At 49.7% G+C, this 23,929-nt stretch overlaps 1 protein-coding gene across 1 annotated transcript in view; it reads right to left on the reverse strand.

Moving 5' to 3' along the window:
- NSF (N-ethylmaleimide sensitive factor, vesicle fusing ATPase) overlaps positions 1–23,929 on the reverse strand; it is an 86,910-nt gene that overhangs the window by 10,133 nt on the left and 52,848 nt on the right. Inside the window, exons 9-17 of the mRNA XM_054088226.1 lie at positions 23,690–23,889; positions 21,146–21,311; positions 20,562–20,636; positions 19,937–20,124; positions 13,656–13,751; positions 12,898–13,054; positions 10,816–10,949; positions 7,837–7,903; positions 7,590–7,669 (exon numbers count right to left, since the gene is read on the reverse strand). Of these exons, the coding sequence (XP_053944201.1) occupies positions 7,590–7,669; positions 7,837–7,903; positions 10,816–10,949; positions 12,898–13,054; positions 13,656–13,751; positions 19,937–20,124; positions 20,562–20,636; positions 21,146–21,311; positions 23,690–23,889 (1,163 nt within the window). The remainder of the gene's footprint in view (positions 1–7,589; positions 7,670–7,836; positions 7,904–10,815; positions 10,950–12,897; positions 13,055–13,655; positions 13,752–19,936; positions 20,125–20,561; positions 20,637–21,145; positions 21,312–23,689; positions 23,890–23,929) is intronic.

A 23,929-nucleotide genomic window follows, 5' to 3' on the forward strand; every position in this document is an offset into this window, starting at 1 on the left:
GGTACTGGAAGGTCGCTATAAGATCTCCTCGGAGCCTTCTCTTCTCCAGGCTGAACAAGACCAACTCTCTCAGCCTGTCCTCATAGGGAAGGTGCTCCAGCCCTCAGATCATTTCAGTGCTCTCCTCTGGACCCATTCCAACAGCTCTATCTCCTTCTTATGTTGAGGATTCCAGAATCGGACACAATGCTCCAGATGAGGTCTCCCAAGAGAGGAACAGAGGGGCAGAATCCCCTCCCTCGCCCTTCTGGTCACGCTGCTTTGGATGCAGCCCAGGACCCGGTTGGTCTTCTGGGCTGTGAATAAATAAAGCTGCTGTATCTGATATCCCATACGACGTAACTCAGTGAGCAGTACAAGCCCTGACAGAAGAATTTCTTCTGCCTCATTCAGAGATCTGCACCAAGTCCTACACGTGCTGGCGGGCACCTCCACACAGTGTTCTCCTCATACAGGAAGGGTACAAGAGGACAAAGGCAGCCCAAGAGACTCCTGAGCAGGATTGAGCCCTCCAAACACACATCAACCAACCCCTCCGGAAGCACAGATCCATGCAGAGCTCTACCACCAACCACCACTGATCGGCTTTCAAGCTCTCACAACTCTTTTAAATCAAATTATTCCTCTATGGAACACTCTAAATCCAGAAGAGATGGGTATGGGATTGTGTTAATAACAGCCTCCCAGGAACTATGAGCATTCCGGGGAGGAAAAGCCACACAGCTGCAAGTAGCAATGCAGCATCTGCTCCCAAACCGCAGCACGGGCGCAGTGCCCGGCTCGGCATCCATCAAATAACCACGTGCAGGCTGACAGCACGGACCTGAGCAGGAAGTCCAGATGAAGTCCACGCTCTACTGGAATAATAATAGAGTCCAGTGTTGGGGTTCATAAGAGAGGTCTCACCAGGAAAGGAACCGAGCAGCACAGAGCAGCGATCAGAGAGGTGAGACTGCAATGTCAGGAATCCATGTGTGATCCCATTCCCTGCTCGCAGAGCTCAGCTGCCACTGCTCTCCTCCCAGAGAAGCCACCCACACTCCGGACTCCACAGCAAACCACGTCCTGAAGAGCCAGACCAAGCGGAGAGAACCAAACCACCGGCAGCCGTGCTGAGTCAAAACCCCAAACCTGCTGAAACCAGGCCAGTGGACAATCACCACCCACAAAAATGACTCTAAATGACTTAGTGCCATCCAAGAAAGCCAACAGAATTGTTCCCTGTAGCCAGTTCTGTGACGGCTCAACGCTGAACTGAACACAAACTGCAAACACGCAGATGTTTTTAGAATGGCAAGAAAGTAAAGCTAAAGCCATTATTCTGCTACATGAACACTGGGGTGCTCTGCACGCAACCCCCACCAGCCCAAATGCAATTTAAACCCATTACGGAGGTGGAGAAATCAACGGAAAACAATGGGATGGTCAGAAACACGGAATAACTGCCCTAAAGAGGCTCTTGGTAAATTGATGGAGGGTGAACCTCAACATGAATCCTCAACATAAGAAGGAGATGGAGCTGTTGGAACGGGTCCAGAGGAGGCTACAAAGATGATCCAAGGGCTGGAGTACCTTCCATACGAGGACAGGCTGAGAGAGTTGGGGTTGTTCAGCCTGGAGAAAAGAAGGCTTCCAGGAGATCTTACAGAGACCTTCCAGTACCTGAAGGGGCTACAGGAAAGCTGGAAAGGGACTGTTCATAAAGGCTTGTGGTGATAGGACGAGGGTATAAACTGGAGAGGGGCAGATTTAGGCGAGACATTAGGAAGAATTTCTTCCCCATGAGAGTGGGAACGCCCTGGCCCAGGTTGCCCAGGGAGGTGGTAGAGGCCCCATCCCTGGAAACATTCACAATCAGGTTGGATGGGGCTCTGAGCAGCCTCATGTTGGAAGACATCCCGGCTCCTACAGGAGGGTTGGACCAAATGTCCTGTGAAGGTCCCTTTCAACTCAAAGCATTCTATGATTCTCTGAATTTGACTTTTCAGGAGCTGAAGATCATTTGGTGTTGGACTTGTTACCAGGACAGTTCCAGCTCCAGTTCCTCCATCAATAGGGATCAGACACAGGCATGGCACTTGAGTCTGGATTCATCCTGCCCCTTTTTAGGCAACAGAAGTGCCCCAGTTCAGAGCCAAGGATTACAGAATAATTTGGGTTGGAAGAGACCTTAAAGGTCATCCAGTCCAACCCCTCACACATCCCTCCATGCTGATGGGGAGAGGCGCATGTCCTGCCTTGCTGCCTTCTGGAAGTGAGATAAGACCACGTTTCACTTCTCCACTACAGGGGTTTGATCTGAACAAAGGATATCATGCTATGGGACTCCAAGAGCAAGAAAGGAATTCAACTACATTTCCAAGCATTATGAGATCAATGATTTAGCACACCACTCACTTCCTGACGGGCACTCCATCACTGCATCAACTATCCAGGACAGACCAGAACGTACAAGAATTACTGACTCTGCTCCAAGCAGACAGAGTCTCAACATGTGCTAGAGTCTCGGATTACGGAATTCCAGCAAATCCAGGCAACCCCAGGGAAAGGGGAGGTGAGGGGAACCTGAACAATGCAATAACCAAGTGCTGGTGACCACTGACACCCTCCTGGTCACCCACTGGCTGCTCCCTCAAAGTTGGATCCTTGTGTATTTTTCTGCCTATGTTTTGGGTATCAACAATTCTTCACATGGAATGAGAAGAAACACAGCTCTGGAGAGATTTAATGGATGTATCCACATCCTCTATTGTCACAACCTCCTGAAACTAAGCCCCACCTCCACCGAAACTGCTCCCCAAGGGACTTGGCCATCCCAGAAGGAACGTGGAAGGCTGCTGATCACCCAGCAGTGTTATCTCCCTTGTGGGTTCCTCACTTGAGCTCAAAACCCCCAAGCGTCTCCATGCCCAAATCCAATCTTTTGCACAGTACCATCCGAAGGCAAGGTCGCTGTTGACTGGATTTGCTTCCAATTCACACCAAGTGACGTGGAATCTGGAACGCATCTGGGATTGTATCAAACAAGGAGATTATTTCCCCCTTTCCCCTGTCAACTTTCATAAATCGGCCGAAGCCTCCTATGTCCCAGCGAGGAAAGGGGCCGGGGGCCTCTGGGAGCAGTGGAAGGGCATCCACGGCAGTGGTGGAGAGCATCTCGCTACGCCAGACGGTCCCTAACACTGCACAAATTGTACATCCAGCTTAGCGCGGGGATGCGCGATGGGCTTTCACCCTGGGAGCCGATTGTTAGCTTTTCACAGGAAGCAGCAGGGAAGCACATGTGAACCCTCGGCGGGGCTGGTGAGTGTCTCCAGGCCTTGTGTGACTCTGCATGTAGATGAAGCAGCTTCGGCTTTCGGAGCTGCTGCTGCTTAGTTCTCAGCGAAGTCCTTTTCTCCCCCTCGGCTCCCTGCTGCGACAGAGCTTTTCAGGCTTTCTATCCCCCCCAGCCTCTTCTCCTGCACAACACAGGGAAATTCGATCGGAATAAAGACCCAAGAGAACATGGTTTATTTTCTTCTCTTCAATCCATTTCAGAAAAGCTTTTTAATTGGTTTAAAAGAAGATGCGAAACAAAATGCAGTGTTTTCAGTCATCTTGAACGAGTAGTAACAGATACCAGGATTTAATCATCGCTGAGTGGAACCAGCAAGCATGAGTGTGACTGGGAATTTAAAGCAAACTCTGAGATGCTTCCAGTTTATTTAACGTGTTTACTCGGGAAACTTCTGCAAAGCACAAACAAGCCAGGAACAACCAGAAGCTTCCAGTATTTGTCCTTCTTACACCATGCTAAAATACAGCCTCGCTGGGAAGAGGGGAGGCTGGGAGGCAGCGTTCATAAACCAATTCAACAGAGACATAGACCTCGATGCATAATTAATAAGATTTCATCCCAGAAAACGCTCCTCCTGCACCCGGAGCTGCAGGAATCGTAGGGAGCTGCTCGCACATTAAGACTCTGCAAGTGATGTGACAACACCGTGTGAATACATAATCCAGGCCACAAAGATGGGCGGCTGCAACGCATCCCTGCGCTTCCCACTCGCTCCCTGCTCACGGTTCCAACTGCTCCGTCACTCCCGTCGCTCAGCTTTTCAAAGCTACTCCACACTTCGTGCCCCTGTGCCTGCTGAACTGGTATGAAGCCTCTCAGACAGCGATAGAGAACGGGCATCATCCCCCTCAGCATCTCACCAACGATTTTCCTCAGCGTGGGGCATGTCTGGTGTGCCCCAGGACAGCCCATTTTCACAAGGAATGAACCCAAACCATGATCCCAGGCCCATGGGAAATCATAGTGCTTCAAGCTCCTGGTGAAGTCAATCCCACTGAGGAGACCGAGGTACATTTAACGCATGTATCCACATCTCCGACTGTCACAAGCCCTTGAAACCAGCCCTTTCCTCCACAGAAATTGCTCCCCGAGGGACTTGGCCATCCCAGAGGGAACACGGAAGGATGCTGATCACCCAGCATTATCTCCCATGTGGGTTCTTCACTTGAGCTCAAAGCCCCCAAGCATCTCCATGCTTAAATCCAATGTTTTGTACAATAATCCTCAGAGCAAAGCAGCTCTTTTCCTTCCCAACTCCACCTCTCACATACTGCTTTGGGGCTTTAATTAAACAAAACCCACACTCCGTGACTGTCACAGGGAACTCAGAAGAAAACACCCATGAGGAAGAACCCTGGCAGCAGAACCACCTGGCTAGGGCAGCCCAAAGAGCCTCTCTAAGCCAATATCTGACTTCTACAGGAGACAAGAGTGGACACAGGTAAAAAGAAAACAGTCCCCCATCATCAATCATGCCGTGACATTTCCTCGGAAAACTCTCTCTCCCCTCCAACAATTTATGGCTTAAGTCACCATAATATCGGCTGTCAGGCGCGCGCCTTCCAGCCTGCAGGGCATTGCAAACATCGCAAATCTCCAGCAACATGCATCAACTTGGTGAATATCTGAGAGCTTCAGCCCTGCTCCCCGCTTCCAGGAGAGCCGAGTGCCAAGGAAAGTGTACCTAAATGGCAAAATGCACTCATAGAATTGCTTGGTTGGAAAAGACCTTTGAGATCATCCAGTCCAACCATTCCTGTCCACTACGGAACCACCCATGAGCACCTCGTCTGTCTGGCTTTTAAAGTCCTCCAGGGATGGAGATTCCACCACTTCCCTGGGCAGCCTATACCAGGGCCCGAGAACCCTTTCAAGTCAATAAATTTTTCCTGATGTCCAATCCCAACCTGCCCTGGTGCAACTGGAGGCCATTCCCTCTCATCCTATTGCCTGTCACCTGGGAGAAGAGCCCAACACCCACTTCACCACAACCTCCTTTCCAGGAGCCGCAGAGAGTGATGAGGTCTCCCCTCAGCCTCCTCTTCTCCAGACCAAACAGCCCCAGGGCCCTCAGCCACTTCCAGAACCCCAGGGGGCTCCAGACCCTTCTCCAGCTCCGATCCCTTTCGCCAGATGTGCTCCAGCCCCTCAATGTCCTTCTTGGAGTGAGGGGTCCAAACTGAACCCCGGGTTCAAGCTGCGGCCTCGCGAATGTTAATGCTATGACATGATTTTAGTTAGCAATCATTCCTCATTAGCATTCAGTCAGGTGAAGTCCTGCTCTCCTGTAAAAGCCCTTGAGGTCTTAACACTCACTTACGACAAACAATTTGATGTTTTCAGTTCCTTTAACAATCAAGTTCAATTTTTGCTATTGATTAACGGGAACAACCATTGCCTGGTACCGCGGAAACACCCAGCAATGGCTCAGCGATTACAGAAGATAACGATGATCATAGAATCCTAGAACGTCCTCAGCTGGAAGGGGCCCACAATGATCATTGAGTCCAACTCCTGTCCCTGCACAGGACACCCCCACCATTCACACCGTGGGACTGAGGGCATTGGCCAAATGCTTCTGGAATATTGTCAGGCTCAACGCTGTGACCTCTTCCCTGGGAGCTGTTCCAGCGCTCCACCACCCTCTGCATGAAGAACCTTTTCTTAATGTCCAACCTAACCCCTGGCATCTTCCTGCCATTCCTTTGGGTCCTGTTATTGGTTGCAAGAGAGACCAGTGTCCTCCTCCCCTTGTGAGGAAGCTTCAGATTGTGATGAGGTCTCCCCTCAGTCTCTTCTTCTCTAAGCTGAAAAGACCAAGTGACTTCAGCCACTTCCCCTCTAAACCCTTCACCAACCCCATGCCCTCCTCTGGACACTCTCCAGCAGCTTTAGATTCTTTTTATTCTGTGGAGCCCAAAACTGCCCCCAGTGCTTAAGGTGGGGCCACCCCAGCACAGAGCAAAGCGGGACAATCCCCACCCTCACCTGGCTGGCGATGCCGTGCTGGATGCACCCCAGGATACGGTTGCCCTCCTGGCTACCGGGGCACTGCTGGCTCACGTTCAACTTGCCAGAACCCCCAGATCCCTTCCGACAGGGCTGCTCTTCAGCCTCTCACTCCTCAGGCTGTGAGGTTTACTTCACAGTTCTAGATTTGAACAGTCTTTTCACCCAAGTCTCTAATGTAAACAATCCTCACGCAGATGTTACTGCTTCCAGGATATGAAAAATGAGAAATTTAGGGTAGGCCTCTCTGCTCCTCTTGACATCAGCCCTCAGGTTTGCTGTAGGTTGTTTATTCATGCAGACAGCAAAATTCCAGAGAGCAACAGAAAAAATGGCCAACAAAAACGCAGAATTCCTGCCTGTTTGTCTCACTCAGCCCAAGTTACGGAACTGTTATCGTTTGTGATGTTCTTACACCTCATCAGGGCAGGAAGCGCAGACAGGATCGGCGTGAGACACAGGACCCCGAGATTTCCTCACCCACTGTCATGAATTTCAATTAAAACCCTGAAATCCACAGTCATACATTCCTCAGAAATTGATTGCTAATCAAGGAGGGAGCACACGGTTCCACCACGGATTGATTTGAACTGAGCCGGTCCTTGGTTAACTGGAAAGCGTGATGAGTTTGACATGGGGAGGGTTAAACTTGTCTCTTTCGCCAGGATTTCCAGGGCTAATTGCAAAAGGTTCAGTTAATGAGCTTAGAGTTGAATCCCTTGCGGTTATCCTGGAAATGTCTAAGAGAACGAGCAGCAGCGGGCCAGGATTAACCGGATTGCGGCAGAGAACGTCACTGCCGGCACTGGCAGCACAGCAGCCGTCAGCGAGGCACAGAGCCCTCCTCCGCCAACGTTATCACACAAACAGGGCTCTCTCACCCCTCAATCAAACCATTCCAGTACCTGAAAGGACTACAAGACAGCTGTTTACAAAGGCATGGAGTGGTGGGATGAAGGGCAATGGCTTTAAATCGGAGAGGGGAAGATTTAGACTAGAAATAACGAGGAATTTCTTCACTATGAGAATGGTGAGGCCCTGGCTCAGGCTGCCCAGGGAAGCTGCGGCTGCCCCATCCCTGGAGGAGTTCAAGGCCAGGTTGGATGGGCCTTGGGCAGCCTGATCCAGTGGGAGGTGTCCCTGCCCATGGCAGTGGGCTGTTTCTGGATGATCTTTAAGGTCCCATCCAACCCAAACCATCCCATGATTCCATGATACTGTTCTATGATCCCCTCCTTACCTGGGGAGGAGCCTTCTTTAGCAGGACAAGAAGGGCTTGCAGCACCAGATTAGAGAACCGTGGGCCGATGGGGACATAATCTGAAATGAAAAATGCATTTTAATGCCCACTAAACCACTTTACTGTATCAAAAGCAGTTCAAGGCTCCCAAAGTAAACAATTCCAGATCAGTTTTGGAATCCAGAGCAAATCTCTCAATGTTTCTGCTCAGCAGACAGCAGAGCGTGCTCTCATCGTCCTAACTCACCAAGCAGCCTCTCGATGTCGTCCACGACAACACAGCTGAGTTGGGACTTGTACGCATCATCAAAGATCTGCAAAACAGCAAAGTGACTCACGGTTAATTCTCAGCAGCAAAATTACAATGGTCATGATGAGACCTGTTGATATGTTTTTAACTAAACAGTGCGGTATTTAGGGGAATAAACAGAGAATGGAACAGGTAAGTATCAAGAGATTAGACTCTGCATGCATTTAATAAAATGTTCCCATCCCAATGAATTCAGAGCTCAGTTTTGTTCATTTTCCCTGTGAACTACGTAAAAATGCCAGTTCTCTGTGTTTAAGGGCAAAAAATGAACAAAACAGAGTCCTATTCATCTGATTTTGGTGCTGGGGCAATACTGAGGATACACCACCACCGCACAACCGCAGTGCAATCACAAAACTTTTCCACTCTGGCTGGAGACAGTCGTCTTTCCCTAACAGCACTGCAGGGAGAGATCGGCTCAGGTACAGATCCAGCCTCCACATCCCCCTCCAGAGAGCAGCAAATCAGTGTCCTGGGCTGCATCCAAAGCAGCGTGGCCAGCAGGGAGACGGAAGTGATTCTACCCCTCTGTTCCTCTCTTGGGAGACCTCATCTGGAGGATTGTGTTCAGTTCTGGAATCCTCAACATAAGGAGATGGAGCTGTTGGAACGGGTGCAGAGGAGGCTACAAAGATGATCTGAGGGCTGGAGCACCTCCCGTACGAGGACAGGCTGAGAGAGTTGGGGCTGTTCAGCCTGGAGAAGAGAAGGCTCAGAGAAGATCTTATAGAGATCTTCCAGTACCTGGAAAGGGCCTACAGGAAAGCTGGAGAGGGACTGTTCGTAAAGACCTGTGGGGATACGATGAGGGGGATAGAGTATAAACTGGAGAGGGGCAGATTTAGACTGGACATTAGGAAGAATTTCTTCACCTTGAGAGCGGTGAGACACTGGCCCAGGTTGCCCAGGGAAGTTGTGGCTGTCCTATCCCTGGAGGTGTTCAAGGCCAGGTTGGATGGGACTTGGGCAGCCTGATCCAGTGGGATGTTGGAACTAGATGATCTTTAAGGTCTCTTCCAACCCAAACTATTCTCTGATTCTATGAAAGCTTTGAAAGTGAAACGAGGACCTCAGTGGTACCACAGGCCCCCCTCCAGCACACACGGCCTCAAGAGAAGCCAAACAGCCTCCGTTTTGAATCTCAATGACAAACTGGGGTTCTAGCTCTGAGCACAGAGAACCATAGAATCGCTTGGTTGGAAAAGAGCTTTGAGATCATCAAGTCCAATCATACCTGTCCACATTGCTATCAGAAACCACAAACTGATCTGAGTAACTTTTCACTCACACGCTTCACTCAGGATCACTCAGCTAGATGCGTTAAGTGCTGGCTTCCATAAATGAAATCTCCTTCCTTTCACCTGGTGACTTGAAATGATTTAAGATGTTCAAACCTACCTGCACCCTCCCTGCTCCCCAAGTTGTTAAAAAATCTTGTTTAGCTAAACATTAGCACCTCAGAACTGCTGTTGGTCCAATCCAGCAGGATCCGTTCTTCTCAAGCGCCACCCTAAGCCCCTCCTGCCTCCCTCTTTGCAGGCAGAGCTCCAGCCTTGCTCACCACACATCGGGTCTCTGGTTTCCCCATTAGTCATGGTTACACGTCAGATCCAACTGGGCCAGAGCCTGGAAACCTTCCCTGACTCACTCAGTGCCACAAAAACATCCATTCCATTTTATAATAAAGCCGGGGAGGGGCTCCTTTTGCTCTGCAAAGGGATCCGAACAGACTGGACCGCTGGGCTGAGACCAATGGCAGGAGGTTCAACAAGGCCAAATGCCAGGTCCTGCACTTGGGGCACAACGACCCTGTGCAGTGCTACAGACTGGGGAAAGAGTGGCTGGAGAGCCGCACAGAGGAGAAGGACCTGGGGGTAATGGTTGACAGGGACTGAACATGAGCCAGCAGTGGCCCAGGTGGCCAAGAAGGCCAACGGCATCTTGGCTTGGATCAGAAACGGTGTGACCAGCAGGGCCAGGGAGGTTATTCTCCCTCTGTACTCAGCACTGGTGAGACCGCACCTCGAGTACAGTGTTCAGTTCTGGACCCCTCACCACAAGAAGGATGTTGAGGCTCTGGAGTGTGTCCAGAGAAGAGCAACGAAGCTGGTGAGGGGGCTGGAGAACAAGGGTTACGAGGAGCGGCTGAGAGAGCTGGGGTTGTTCAGCCTGGAGAGGAGGAGGCTGAGGGGAGACCTTATTGCTCTCTACAACTGCCTGAAAGGAGGTTGTGGAGAGGAGGGAGCTGGGCTCTTCTCCCAAGTGACAGGGGACAGGACAAGAGGGAATGGCCTGGGACTCCGCCAGGGGAGGTTCAGGCTGGGCATCAGAAAAAAACCTTTCACGGAAAGAGTCCTCGGGCACTGGAACAGCTGCCCAGGGAGGGGGTCGAGTCACCTTCCCTGGAAGTGTTTAAGGAACGGGTGGATGAAGTGCTGAGGGACATGGTTTAAGGGAGTGTTAGGAATGGTTGGACTCGATGATCCAATGGGTCCTTTCCAACCTGGTGATTCTATGATTCTACGATCAGGGAGGGCAGGGATAGGATGAGAGGGAAGTGTTTTGAGCTGAAAGAGGGGAGATTGAGATGAGATCTTAGGGAGAAATGTTTTTGTGTGCAGGTGGGGAGGCCCAGGTTGCCCAGCGAAGTCGTGGCTGCCCCATCCTTGAGGTGTTCAAGGCCAGGTTGGATGGGGCTTGGAGCCCCTTATCCAGTGGGAGGTGTCCCTGCCCATGGCAGGGGTGGGACTGGATAGGCTTTGAGGTCCAAATCATTCCACGACTGTGATTCTATAAATATAGGCACAGGAATTTAGGAGCTACAGAGAGCAGAAAACACAGTCATGGGGTAATTTACATTTCCATCCACTAGATCACACAGAATTGGGCTGTAACCAGAGCAGGACGAACACGCACCTTCTTCATAGCTTGGCACTTGGCCGTTTCTGAAAACCCAATCATCTTATCAGGAGAGCAGATCTTGATAAAGGGGAAGTTGGATTCTTCTGCTATTTTTGCTGCCAGTGCAGTCTTCCCACTATGAGGGGGACCTGAAAAAAGGACAAATAGAATGGAAGGATGAGGGGGAAATCAGGCCTGGCAGGGCTCAGCGTGGATGTTGAGCAGGTTATGTTCTCATTCCCAGCGTTCTGCATTCCGGAACGCCCTTGCAGAAGGAACACTAACTCCCAGTGCAACCCCATCCTCTAGAGGAAGGAAACCAATGCCACTATTTGAGTTCACACAGACTATTGTGCCGGGAAACCAACACAAAAAAGAACATCACACGTTTTGTACGACCAAATCAGCCTGTATTTGAGTTTTGGAGAATCTTCTTGCACTATGGTTATGAATTCCGCGGGTATTGAGGCAAACAAAGCAACTGCACCAATGCCAAGGAAATATCAGCATAGGGAATCTGTAAATGGCCTGAATTCTCACCAGAATAATCAAAATAGCGACCAAAGACACATCTCAAGTGAATATACCAATAAAAATCAAGTTAAAGGTATTGCATGCAAGCAATATGTTGGCCACAAGCACAGAACTATTCAGGGGATCCATTCAAGGTTAATTTCAAAGCACCAGGTCACTAAAATTTAGTAGGAATGCACATTTTTCTCCTTCAGGAAAAGAAAGAGGGAAGCTGTAAATAATAAATTCTACCCAAATATCTGCAGTGTAGACACTGGAACTGGTTTTCTCAACTCATCATGTTCAGTAACAGTCTAGATAGAACCAAGCCACCGCTGGCTAACAGCAGGCACCTAAAGTTGGCCAGCGACGCTGTCGTCAGAACTCATAAAATAGAATCATGGGATAATTGAGGTTGGAAAAGCCCTCTCAGCTCATCCAGTCCAACTGCACCGTGCTGACTGAACCACATCCCAAAGTACCACGTGTACACACTTTCTGAACCCCTCGAGGGATTGAGACTCCCCCACTGCCCTGGGCAGCCTCTGCCAGGGCTTCACCACTCTGTCAGGGAAGACATTTTTCCTAATATCCAAACTAAGCCACTCCTGGTGCAACTTGAGGCCATTTCCTCTCATCCTATCACTTCTTACTTTGGAGAGGAGCCCAGCACCCACCTCACCACAACCTCCTTTCCAGGAGCTGCAGAGAGCGACAAGGTCTCAGTTAATTACACTGAACAGCTCTTCAGTGACTTCTAAGAGAATTTAGACATCCAACTCAGCTGGACAAGTCAGTGCTGTACAGCACCCACAGTCTGGTTCTTAGCTGTACGCTCACTTCTCCATCGGGCCAAGAACAGCGTTATCTCAGGCCAAGAAGCCAGCTTCAATATTTAAAGAAATTTCATCCCAATAAACCAAAAGGGACCAATTCCATTTTTCCTCTCATGTTTCTTTAGTTCTGGAATCCTCAACATAGTTCTGGAATCTTCAGTGTAAGAAGGAGATGGAGCTGTTGGAACTGGTCCAGAGGAGGCTACAAAGATGATCCAAGGGCTGGAGCACCTCCCGTACGAGGACAAGCTGAGAGGGTTGGGGTTGTTCATCCTGGAGAAGAGAAAGCTCCGAGGAGATCTTATAGCGACCTTCCAGTACCTGAAGGGGCTACAGGAAAGCTGGAGAGGGACTGTTCATAAAGGCTTGTGGTGATACGATGAGGGGGAACGGGGATAAACTGGAGAGGGGCAGATTTAGACTAAACATTAGGAGGAATTTGTTCCCCATGAGAGTGGTGAGACACTGGCCCAGGTTGCCCAGGGAAGTTGTGGCTGCCCCATCCCTGGAGGTGTTCCAGGCCAGGTTGGATGGGGCTTGGGCAGCCTGATCCAGTGGGATGTCCCTGCCCATGGCAGGGGGGTTCGAACTGGATGACATTTAAGGTTCCTTCCAACCCAAACTATTCTGTGCTTCTGTAATTCTTTACAGGCAGTTGCCCAATGTAACACATCACCACACAGGCACCTGAGAGAAAGGCTTCTCAGAAGCTGCTCTGTTTCTAAATACCTATTTTTCCTAAACGTACCTTCTAGGAGAACGCTGACCAGCGGGGTACGGTCGCTGTTCTTAGTCTGTTGAACAAGCAGCTCCCCGTCATCCAACACCCTCGTTACTGGGTCACCCCACTTAATGATCCCATTCATGATGTAGCTGGCATAGTCCTCTTGGTTAGTTCCAAAGGCCTGTGTTAAGAGAGGGAACATTTATTTTTACCAAGTAGTTTCGCATCACATCAGAAAAACAAAACAATTAAGAATCAGCAAAGTGACACAGCCCAAGACTCTGGAAGCTGCTCAAATGAGGCCGTCAGTGCTGTCAGACCCACTGCGGACACTTCGGTTCAAGGGATTGAACACGGCTGGAGGCCTTGGACATTTAGGAATGTCTTTTCATACAACCTCAAAACAATTTTAAACCCATGCATGTCACCAACAGGGTCTGAATCCACACCAGCTAAGGACAACTGTCAAAAATGAGGCTTAAACCTCCTGTCACGCACTAAGAGAAATAGTCTAAAAGGGAGAGGGCACCTATGACAAGGAGAAGAAATTCCAGGTTGCTTCCTTTATTTGTTCTACTCCTCTTTATGATTCGTGCATGCAACAAAAGGTACAAACCAGAGTCTTGGCACTGCAGGAAGGAGGTCACCTGCTCCCATGTCTCCAACGCAGGATGCAGTATGTCAGCCCCCGGCGCAGCTCTGACCCCAGAGGGGAGCTGCTGCCTTGCGTCATTAACGATAGCGGGCAACTCTACCACGGGAGTTTGCTAGTACCAACTTACTGGTTTGATGTCATTCTCCAAAGATGCAAAGAAGTCTCCTCTTGTCACTCGCAAGCTCTCAGCCTTCTCCATATCCACTTCCACTTTGTTGCTGGCCTAATAAAGGCAATAAAAGACACTGAAGCACAGCAGTCCCACACACAAACCCTTAGCAGCTTCCATCCATGGATCCAACCCTGCAGTTGGTCGGCATCATAAGAGAAACGCTGCTTCCCAAGCCATTTTGTGGGTGTATGCTGGATACTAGTGGAGCAACCATCACCTTCACAGAGCCACGTCCATCCACCAGCCCCAGGAAGCCATCAAGGAGCAGTTGTTCCACTCCACTGAGTGGAAAGCTGAAGGGAAGAGTATAGCCCAAAACCCCACATTTCAAAGAAGCCACTCCAGCTAAGAGCAGGATGGAGGCTCAGCACCGTCCTTATTGCCGTGCTACCTTGACTACACGAACCAAGCGTCAGAGAGGCTCTGACTGGTGCCCAGTGTGGGACTGATCTCAACTAAGTTTAATTTCTACAACTTATTGAGCTGTACAGGTTCCCTTTAGATGAGGGAACTGCTCTCTCCATTTAGAAAAAAATTGGTTGAGCTCTCTGGGCGCTGGAGAGGAAGGGGACAAAGCCTCCTTCCTTGTGAGCCTGTTTCAGAAAAACAAAGTAAAGTTTCCTTTCACCCAACTCTGAATCCTTGACAGCTGAGCCAAACCCAAGAACTATTCCCACTGCTTCAGGAGGTTTTAGTTTTCTACTCAAGTCACACACTCTCCTCTCTGTACAAGAAGTCTTCAAGGTAAGTAAACACTGGATTTCTTTCTGCTTTATTTGCTTCAGTTCAGCGAAACACACGAGCCTTCCAGAGGCAGTGCCATCAGCATCACTTGGAATAAACAAACCACAGGCAGCTCAGCTCATCCTGCACCCCCTTGAAGTGAAAAGCATCCCTTTTGTCCCTCCTGCCATTCACAAACCCTCCAGCAGCGTTTAAAAGCCAATGGCTGGGAGCGAACCCAGAGCAGAGTCAGCACCACCGCACCCTCCTGGGGATCCTCAGCAAGTGCACCCTCAGCAAGTTTGCAGGTGACACCGAGCTGAGTGATGTAGTTGCCACACGGGAAGGACGGGATGTCATCCAGGGGGACCTGAACAGGCTGGAGAAGTGGGGCTGGGAGAGCCTCAGGAGGTTCAACAAGGCCCAGAAGGTCCTGCACCTGGGTCGGGGCGATCCCCGATTTCAGTACATGATGGGGGATGATGTGATTGAGAGCAGCCCTGCAGAGAAGGACTTGGGGTTCTGCATGATGAGAAGCTCAACATGAGCCGCAACGTGTGCTCACAGCCCAGAAACCAACCGTGTCCTGGGCTGCATCCAAAGCAGCGTGGCCAGCAGGGAGAGGGAGGGGATTCTGCCCCTCTGCTCCTCTCTTGGGAGACCTCATCTGGAGGATTGTGTCCAGTTCTGGAATCCTCAATGTAAGAAGGAGATGGAGCTGTTGGAATGGGTCCAGAGGAGGCTACAAGGATGATCTGAGGACTGGAGCACCTCCTGTACGAGGACAGGCTGAGAGTGTTGGGGCTGTTCAGCCTGGAGAAGAGAAGACTCAGAGGAGATCTTATAGAGACCTTCCAGTACCTGAAGGGGCTACAGGAAAGCTGGAGAGGGGCTGTTCATAAAGGCTTGTGGGGATAGGATGAGGGGGAACAGGTACAAACTGGAGAGAGGCAAATTTACACTGGACATGAGGAAGAATTTCTTCCCCATGAGAGTGGTGAGACACTGGCCCAGGTTGCCCAGGGAAGTTGTGGCTGCCCCATCCCTGGAGGTGTTCAAGGCCAGGTTGGATGGGCCTTGGATCAATCAGATGTAGTGGGACATCCCTACCCATGGCAGGGGGTGGAACTGGATGATCTTTAAGGTCCCTTCCAACCCAAACTATTCTATGATCCTACCTCAACCTCACCTCCAGGCCAGAAGGGGCCCAAAACTGCCCCCACCAGGATGGAAGGGATTTTTAATATTTGAATACTACTTTAATACTGGAGACTTTACTCAGATGTCTGGAGATTTAAATCCAGCTCTGGACACATCACCGAATACAGCTGCAGCTCTGCAATAGTGAGCGGCTCTGTTTCCAGGATGATTTGTAGAGCTGCAAGCATATTGATGGCCTTGGGCAGCAATCAGGATTTAAATGGATTTGAAGCAAGTTTTCCACTCAACAGCATCCGAGCTCTGGCTGTTCCATACTAATCCCACGGGCGCAGGCTGCTGAGGATCCCGAGCAGAGTCAGAGATAGCAGCAACAGGATTAGTCACGAGTGGAGTCAGAAAGGGAGCTTTGAAAAGCAATGTCTTCGCTACCTGCTAAGGCAGAAACCTGTTTATAAGGAGCACAGAGATGAGACAAAGGATCTTCATTCTTCTCCACCGAAGGGCAGTCTTGAGAAGCTTTTGAAAAATCGTTGAATTTGCCCAATTACACCACAGCAAATGTCTCTGGAGCCCAAACCAAGGATGATTTTCATTGCAAGTTCCTCGAGTCTGACACCCCCACCAGCTTCCCCCTGAGAGAGCAATGGCCCGATGGGACGGCAAAAACAAGACTGCAAGAGGTTTCTTGGAAGGCACAGAACCTCTGTCACCTCTGCCTGGGCCAAGGCGAGGCACGAGTCAAAGAACTGTGACTCCGAAAGATGTATTTTGTAGACATCCTCTTCTGATGAGGATCATCTCCAGGAACAAGGAGAGCCCCCAGGCACAGTGAGGGAAAAACAGTGATAAAAACAATCACATTGCTCGTCTGGTGAGGTTGAAAAGGTTGAACCGGAACCTCTGGAGCCAGGTTGGCCAGGAATGCTGTGCCAAGCACAGCACTGGAACCAGATTTGCCCCATCCCTGGAGGTGTTCAAGGCCAGGTTGGATGACACCTTGGGCAGCCTGAGCCAGCGAGAGGTGTCCATCGCAAGGGGGTTGGAACTAGATGATCTTCAAGGCCCCTTCCAACCCAAACTATTCTATGATTCTATGACAGCCGGAATCTCACCCACCGAGCAGAAACACAGGGTGTCAGACTGACGGGTCTGTAGCAGAGGTCGATCTCTTTCTTACTGCACAGAGGGGAGGGGAGGTACCTGAAACACTCCCAGCAGATTCCTGAAGCCGTTTGTACGTTAAAGCCAGGGGATTTTCTTTCTTTCCTAGCCTTTAATGAGTTATATATTTTAATCCTTAACTCACACTGAGAGATGATCAGAAGAGTTTAAATGATTTAGAAGAACAATGTCCCCTGATTTTCCATTTGTGCTCTTGCTTCCAGTAAGCGCTGTTGAAAACTAGGTCAGACCTATGATGTATATTTTACATTGTAGGAGAGAATAAAATACCTTGGTGCCTCGTTTGGCTGAAGCCATCTTCCGAATAAACAATAAGAATATCCAAAAATACTGCATCAAAGCATTTGGGATGAAAAGAAAAGCATGGCCACTTCACGTACACAGATATCAGTGAGAGCTTGGTCACATCCCAGACTGAAGGAGAGGCGACTCTCCTACAGTTCCCCACTGCCATCTTCTCCCACTGTGCCATTCTGGCACCACAGGGAACAAACCAAACTACAAATGGTCCCCAAACTCACACAGGATTCAAGTACTGCATAAATGTCAGCTATGAGGACAGGCTGAGAGAGTTGGGGTTGTTCAGCCTGGAGAAGAGAAGGCTCCAGGGAGACCTTAGAGCAGCTTCCAGTACTGAAAGGGGCTCCAGGAACCCTGGGGAGGGACTTTTTCCAAGGGCATGGAGGGACAGGACCAGGGGGAATGACTTTAAAATGGAAAGAGAAGACTTAGACTGGACATTAGGAAGAAATTCTTCACGATGGGGGTGGGAGGTCCTGGCCCAGGTTGCCCAGAGCAGTGGTGGCTGCCCCATCCCTGGAGGTGTTCAAGGCCAGGTTGGATGGGGCTTGGAGCAACTGGATCCAGTGGGAGGTGACCCTGCCCATGGCAGAGGGTGGGACTGGATGGGCTTTGAGGTCCCTTACAACCCAAACCATTCTGTGATTCTACCACAAGAAAAATTAATTATTTAAGGAAAATGTTTTGCTTGCAAAGAAATGAAAACCATAGAATCACATCAGAACACCTACAGAGGTTCTGGTCATTTTATTAGGCAGAACACAAGAAAACCAGAAGCTGTTCATATCCACATTTTTTTTGCTACAGGAAAGAATTAATAGCTTTTCAAGTATAATGGCTACAAAGAGACATTTTCCCTTAGAAAGAGCATTCCCAAGAGATATAAACTCTGAGAAGACAAATGAGTTACAATTAAATGAAAACATGATTTGCTTTCTTCATAGTCGATACTGAAGAGATTTTTTACTTAAGAACACCCCAGCGCTGTGGAACGGCTGCCAAAGGCTTTGCTCTGCAGCAACTCACACCAGCTCTTGCCCACTGGTGCCCACTGGAGCCATGGGGCTGCGTCTTTCACCTCCCTCTTCACAAACTCATCAGCTCGTATTTCAACGCCATCGAATACTGGGGTTTGCATCTGGATTCAGATGCTCTGACATTTCATGGGCATGAACTTCTCTCTGGTTCAAAATAACCTGACCACCCACAGCCAGCAGACACCTCGAGAGTGGAGGGAATCGAGAACCTTACACATCTCTGTGGACACCGAGACAACCATCAAGTGAATTCTTCTATGAAACGGAAGACGTTGTACCAGCTCCCTCTGAATTCTACCAAGATTTTAGCACTAGTAACATCCTGGAGCAAAGGCTCCTTCCACTGCTTAACCACTTCTTCACACAACGCACGTCTCTGCTTTCAGCGCGGCCCCGCTGGTGTCATTTGCTCTTCTCCGAATTCTTGCATTAGAGAAGAGTCAACAGTCACTCCCCATGCCCCGATTCCACCCGCTTAGGATTTCACACACTTGCTATAACCCTTCAACATATTTTTTCAGGCTGAGAAATCCCAGTCTAACCGTCCTTCCAGTGAAAACACTCCTCTCCCTCCAGTCTTCCCTGCTACCTTTCTGTATCCTCGTTCTCCCATCACCTCAAGGTGGGTGCCCCAGGACTGCACAGATTCAAATATGGCAGGGACATAACCATGGCATAAACACAGAATCTCAGAAACCTGGGATGGTTTGGGTTGGAAGGGACCTCAAAGCTTATCCAGTCCCACTCCAAGCCCCATCCAACCTGGCCTTGAACACCTCCAGGGATGGGGCAGCCACCACTGCTCTGGGCAACCTGGGCCAGGGCCTCCCCGCCCTCACTGCAAAACATTTCTGCCTAAGATCTCGTTGCAACCTTTCCCTCTTTCAGCCTAAAGCCATTCCCCCTCGTCCTGTCATTCCAGGCCCTTGTAAAGAGCCCCTCCCCAGCTTTCCTGGAGCCCCTTTCAGTGCTGCCCTAAGGTCTCCACTGAGCCTTCTCTTCTCCAGGCAGGACTCCAACCCTCTCAGCCTCACTTTTGCTCTCTATGCCTTTCCTGGTAAATTCTCATGTTGCAATTGTTTTATTTTTTTCCACTGATAAGGACCGAGCTGATATCTCAAGGTCATTGTAACTCCCCAAACATGACCTAACTCATGGTCAGCTCCATCCCTGTCACTTCCTGTACCTCTTGGAATTTCCTCTCCCCAGCACAGACTCAACTCCCCAACTACATCTTGTGCAGTCCCAGTATTTCAAATCCCTTCTGCAGTTTCCACACCCGGCCTTCATCTTCATGACCAAAAAGCAACTTTGAGCTGGTACCTTCGCTTTTCCCCGCTCTTTACAGCTCGTTCACGAATATATGGAGCTGCAGAGGTACCAGCAGAGATTCCTCCATCATGACTGGCTGCTCTTATTTCCCCTTGTCTCCCAGGTCTAATCCATAAATCAAGCTCTATACTTTTCATTTTTATCAACAAATATTGACAAAATAATCCCATTCTATCCCCACCGAGCTCTGACGGAGCCACCTGAGGGCAGGAGATGGAAGAGGTAATATAGAAACATGTAAAAGCATAGCGAAAAGGTGGCAACCATCTGAGTTTCATCTTCTAAGATAACCTGAGACACCATTACCTATATGGAAGTCAACCTTCAAGAAAAGGTGTTCAAGACCAGGTTGGATGGGGCTTTGAGCAACCTGATCCAGAGGCAGGTGTCCCTGCCCGTGGCAGAGGGTTGGATCGAGATTGGCTTTGAGGTGCCTTCCAACCCAAACCATTCCATGATTCTATTTTCCCTTTTTTGCCCCAGTGAAAGGACAGGACTGACCTTAATGTGTCTGTTCATAGCAGTAGACTGAGCAGCTCGAACTAAACCTTCTAATTCAGCACCACTGAAGTTTTTAGTCTCCACTGCCAGTTCTGCGATGTCCACATCTTCAGCCAGCAGCTGGTGTTCTCGCATTCGGACTGTGTGGATATGAAGAATCTGAAATCGGCCCTTCTCATCCGGCAAGCCTGAAATTTCAAACAGAACTCATGGTATTCAGTACATCGGCACAGCACCTGCAGCAAAGCCCTTCGCTCTCTAATTTCTTACTAAATCCTTCATTATCAGACACTCCATTATTGCACCTGCATTGGACTCAGGCAGATTTGTACCATTTCTAAAGTCTCTTTCAAGCCACCAACACAGAGCGTTCTGTTCCAGCTTTTGAGCCACTGATGCCAGTAAGCCAGAGCTGCTGATTTCAGATGCCAATGACCAACTGGCAGCTCCTGCAGTAGAAGTCACCATTCTCACCTCAAATTAAAGGATCCACGCTTCTTCCAAGTCATGAGCTCCTCACGTTTGAACTAGATGATTTTTAAGGTCTTTTCCAACTCAAGCTATGTTATGATTCTATGTGTAAGGACATGTGAGCATAAGGACTGCAACATGCCAGCTCGCTTACCAATCTCCATCTTCACCTCCAGCCTCCCCGGCCTCAGCAGAGCCTCATCGATCAGGTCAGGTCTGTTTGTCATTCCTAAATTCAAAGGTAAAAACAGAATAAGCATCATCAGAACTCACCAAGTGGCTTTCCAACTCCTGAATGCAGCCCACGGAGCTAGGGAGGTAACTCGGAGTCTCCGGAAAACAGACAAAAGACCCATCTTTAGAAATCCTGAAGAATCACACAGGGAAAAGGGGATCAAACCTGTCCCTGTGGCTGCCCTGCACTGTCCTAGCGCCAGGACAACGTGAGAAGCCCCACTCCTTCATACACCAATACATCAATGTGTACCATTCCTTGCAAGCTTCCTTTAAACCATTAAACACACAAGAAGCTGCAGGAGGGGTTGAGAGCAGCAATATCAGCCGATTACAGCCCCGTCTCCCTTCAAACCAGTTCCTGCTGCTCCTGAAATGGCAGCCATTCAGTCCAGATTAGTCCAAACTGAGCCCATACCCGTGACGATAACTTAGTTGACCTGCAGCGATGAAATCTCGATTTTCAACGAGACCCCATGACAGAGAAGGTAAGCGCCATCGTACCGATCACCAGGATGTTGTTGAGCTGCTCTACTCCATCGATTTTAGACAGCAATTGGTTCACAACCGTGTCATGGACGCCGGTGCTGCCTGCCATGCTTCCTCTCTGCTTGCAGATCGCATCGATCTCATCGAAAATGATGATGTGCACACCACTGTTTGCTCCGAGCTGTTAGAGAAAAAAACACATCAGGAACCGCACACGGGAGTCCCTTAGAGCGATCCAAACAAAACAGCAACTTCCCAACGATACCTCCCAGTGGTTTTTGTGTCAAATTATGGGGGTATCAGGCCTTTCCAGAGCAACACCTTGCCGCAGTGGGGTGGTGGGTGGGCTTTGCCAAAACATAGGGCTTCACAGCTGATGTTGGTAAGAGGAACGGCCTGTCAAGGGCCTGGACTGCCCAAGGAAAGGACAAGCCCAGAGCTGGAACGCGCAGCTCCAACAAAGGGTCATAGTACTGGGAAATCCCTTCACAAGGGGGATGGAGACCAAAGCACAGCTGAGGAAGGATGCGCCCAAGGTGGGAACACCCCAGCTTGGGCTACAATGGGTAAAGAGAGAGCTTGCTATAAGAGCTTTGCTCTTGGCATTTTGAAGGAGTCCATTCGTTCTGTGCCAGACAGGAGCAGAACTGCTCGTTTCCAGGTTCACTCAAAGGTGACGCAGTTGCAGCTGGGGAGAGAACAGGATGCTTTTTGTGACTGTATTATGAAGGTTTTTCCCTTCAAATTCCACCTCTACAACATCTTTTGTGGACAGCAGAGACCATGTTAACACCAGGTAAATATGCTGTCCCTGGCAACCTGCCCCAGACCCAAGTCATTACAATACCAACCTTTTGTAGACCTTTTTAATCTCACAGCTTGTCATCAGCACCATCCCCTCCAGCCAATATAAAGCCTATTTTAACAGGTGTCTTATTGCAGAGGAAAAGCCGCTCACGGCTTTCGGTTATGCTGCCACAACCAGAGAGAAAGAGACTGTTTCCATCTGTACGGGTTAGCATGCAAAGCTGACTTATTGATTAAATTAATCTTTCGAGGATAATCCAACTATTTCAATACATGTTGGAGGACGACGTGACTGAGAGCAGCCCTGCACAGAAGGACTCAAAGTGCTGACTGATGAGAAGCCTGACACGAGCCGGCAACATGCGCTCGCAGCCCAGAAACCAACTGTATCCTGGGCTGCATCCAAAGCAGCGTGGCCAGCAGGGCGAGCGAGGGGATTCTGCCCCTCTGTTCCTCTCTTGGGAGACCTCATCTGGAGGATTGTGTCCAGTTCTGGAATCCTCAATGTAAGAAGGAGATGGAGCTGTTGGAACGGGTCCAGAGGAGGCCACTGAAATGATCTGAGGGCTGGAGCCCCTCTGCTACGAGGACAGGCTGAGAGAGTTGGGGTTGTTCAGCCTGGAGAAAAAAAAGACTCCGAGGAGGCCTTAGAGCAGCTTCCAGTATGGAAAGGGGCTTCAGGAAAGATAGGGAGGGACTTTTTACAAAGGCAGGGAGGAACAGGGCGAGGAGGAATGGCTTTAAATTGGAGGGGGGAAGATTTAGATTGGATGTTAGGAAGAAATTCTTCATAATGAGGGTGGGGAGGCCCTGGCCCTGGCTGGTGGTGGCTGCCCCATCCCTGGAGGGGTTCAAGGCCAGGTTGGATGGGGCTTGGAGCAATCGGATCCAGTGGGAGGTGTCCCTGCCCATGGCAAAGGGTGGGACTGGATGGGCTTTGAGGTCCCCTCCAATCCAAACCATTTCACGATTTTAAGGCAGTATCAAACCTGTAGTCTCATAAATGTATGCATAAATATGTATGCATAAATAAAATTAAGGAACACTGTGTCCTTTGCTAATGTCTGCTAGAAAGCTTCCCTGTCATTAAATGTGACTTGCTTGACATCGTGTTTTGTTTACCAGAAAATTGTATCAAGATGAATTGATCAACAGCAGAGAAAAATCACCACAGCACATTAAAACAGTATTTACACCTTCAGACTAGAGACTGGATTTTTGAAAGCCATCTAAAGGAATGGAAATGAAAAACAGTTTTGAAAAAACAGGATCACAGAATCATAGAATGGTCTGAGCCAGAAGGGACCTCAAAGCCCATCCAGTCCCACCCTTTGCCATGGGCAGGGACACCTCCCACTGGATCCGGTTGCTCCAAGCCCCATCCAACCTGGCCTTGAACCCCTCCAGGGATGGGGCAGCCACCACTGCTCTGGGCAACCTGGGCCAGGGCCTCCCGAACTGTCTTGTGAAGAATTTCTTTTAAACAGCTCTGCAAGGGATGGATCCAACCTACCCATCTCCAGCACGGCCAGCGAGGAGATCGGCTGCCCCTGCAGGCTCTAGGTTTCTTTTCTCAGCTGAAGCTCGGGCAATCTGCAGAGCGCTGCTGCTCAGTGATCGGTGGGGAACCACCATAATCACAAGCAGTGACTCAGTCTTTCAATGTAAGCAGCAATTTTCTGATTATAAACCTCCTTTCTGGCCATTCTGCAGGCACATCCACACCGACCCCGCTGTTTATGTTGGCATTACCCTTCTTTGTTCCTCCTCGGCATCAGCAAACAGCTTGCGGATGTTGGCCTCGGATTCACCCACATATTTATTGAGGATTTCGGGACCGTTGACCACCTTTGGCTCCCTGGCATTCAGCATCTTGCCGATCTGCCTCGCCATGAGTGTTTTCCCACAGCCTGGAGGTCCGTACAGGAGAATGCCCTTCACGTGCTTGCAGCCTGGAACAAGAGGAACGCATTCAGAGCACAGGAAAACGAG

This window comes from Cuculus canorus, chromosome 25, assembly GCF_017976375.1.
Source record: "Cuculus canorus isolate bCucCan1 chromosome 25, bCucCan1.pri, whole genome shotgun sequence".
NCBI classification, from domain to species: Eukaryota; Metazoa; Chordata; class Aves; order Cuculiformes; family Cuculidae; genus Cuculus; species Cuculus canorus.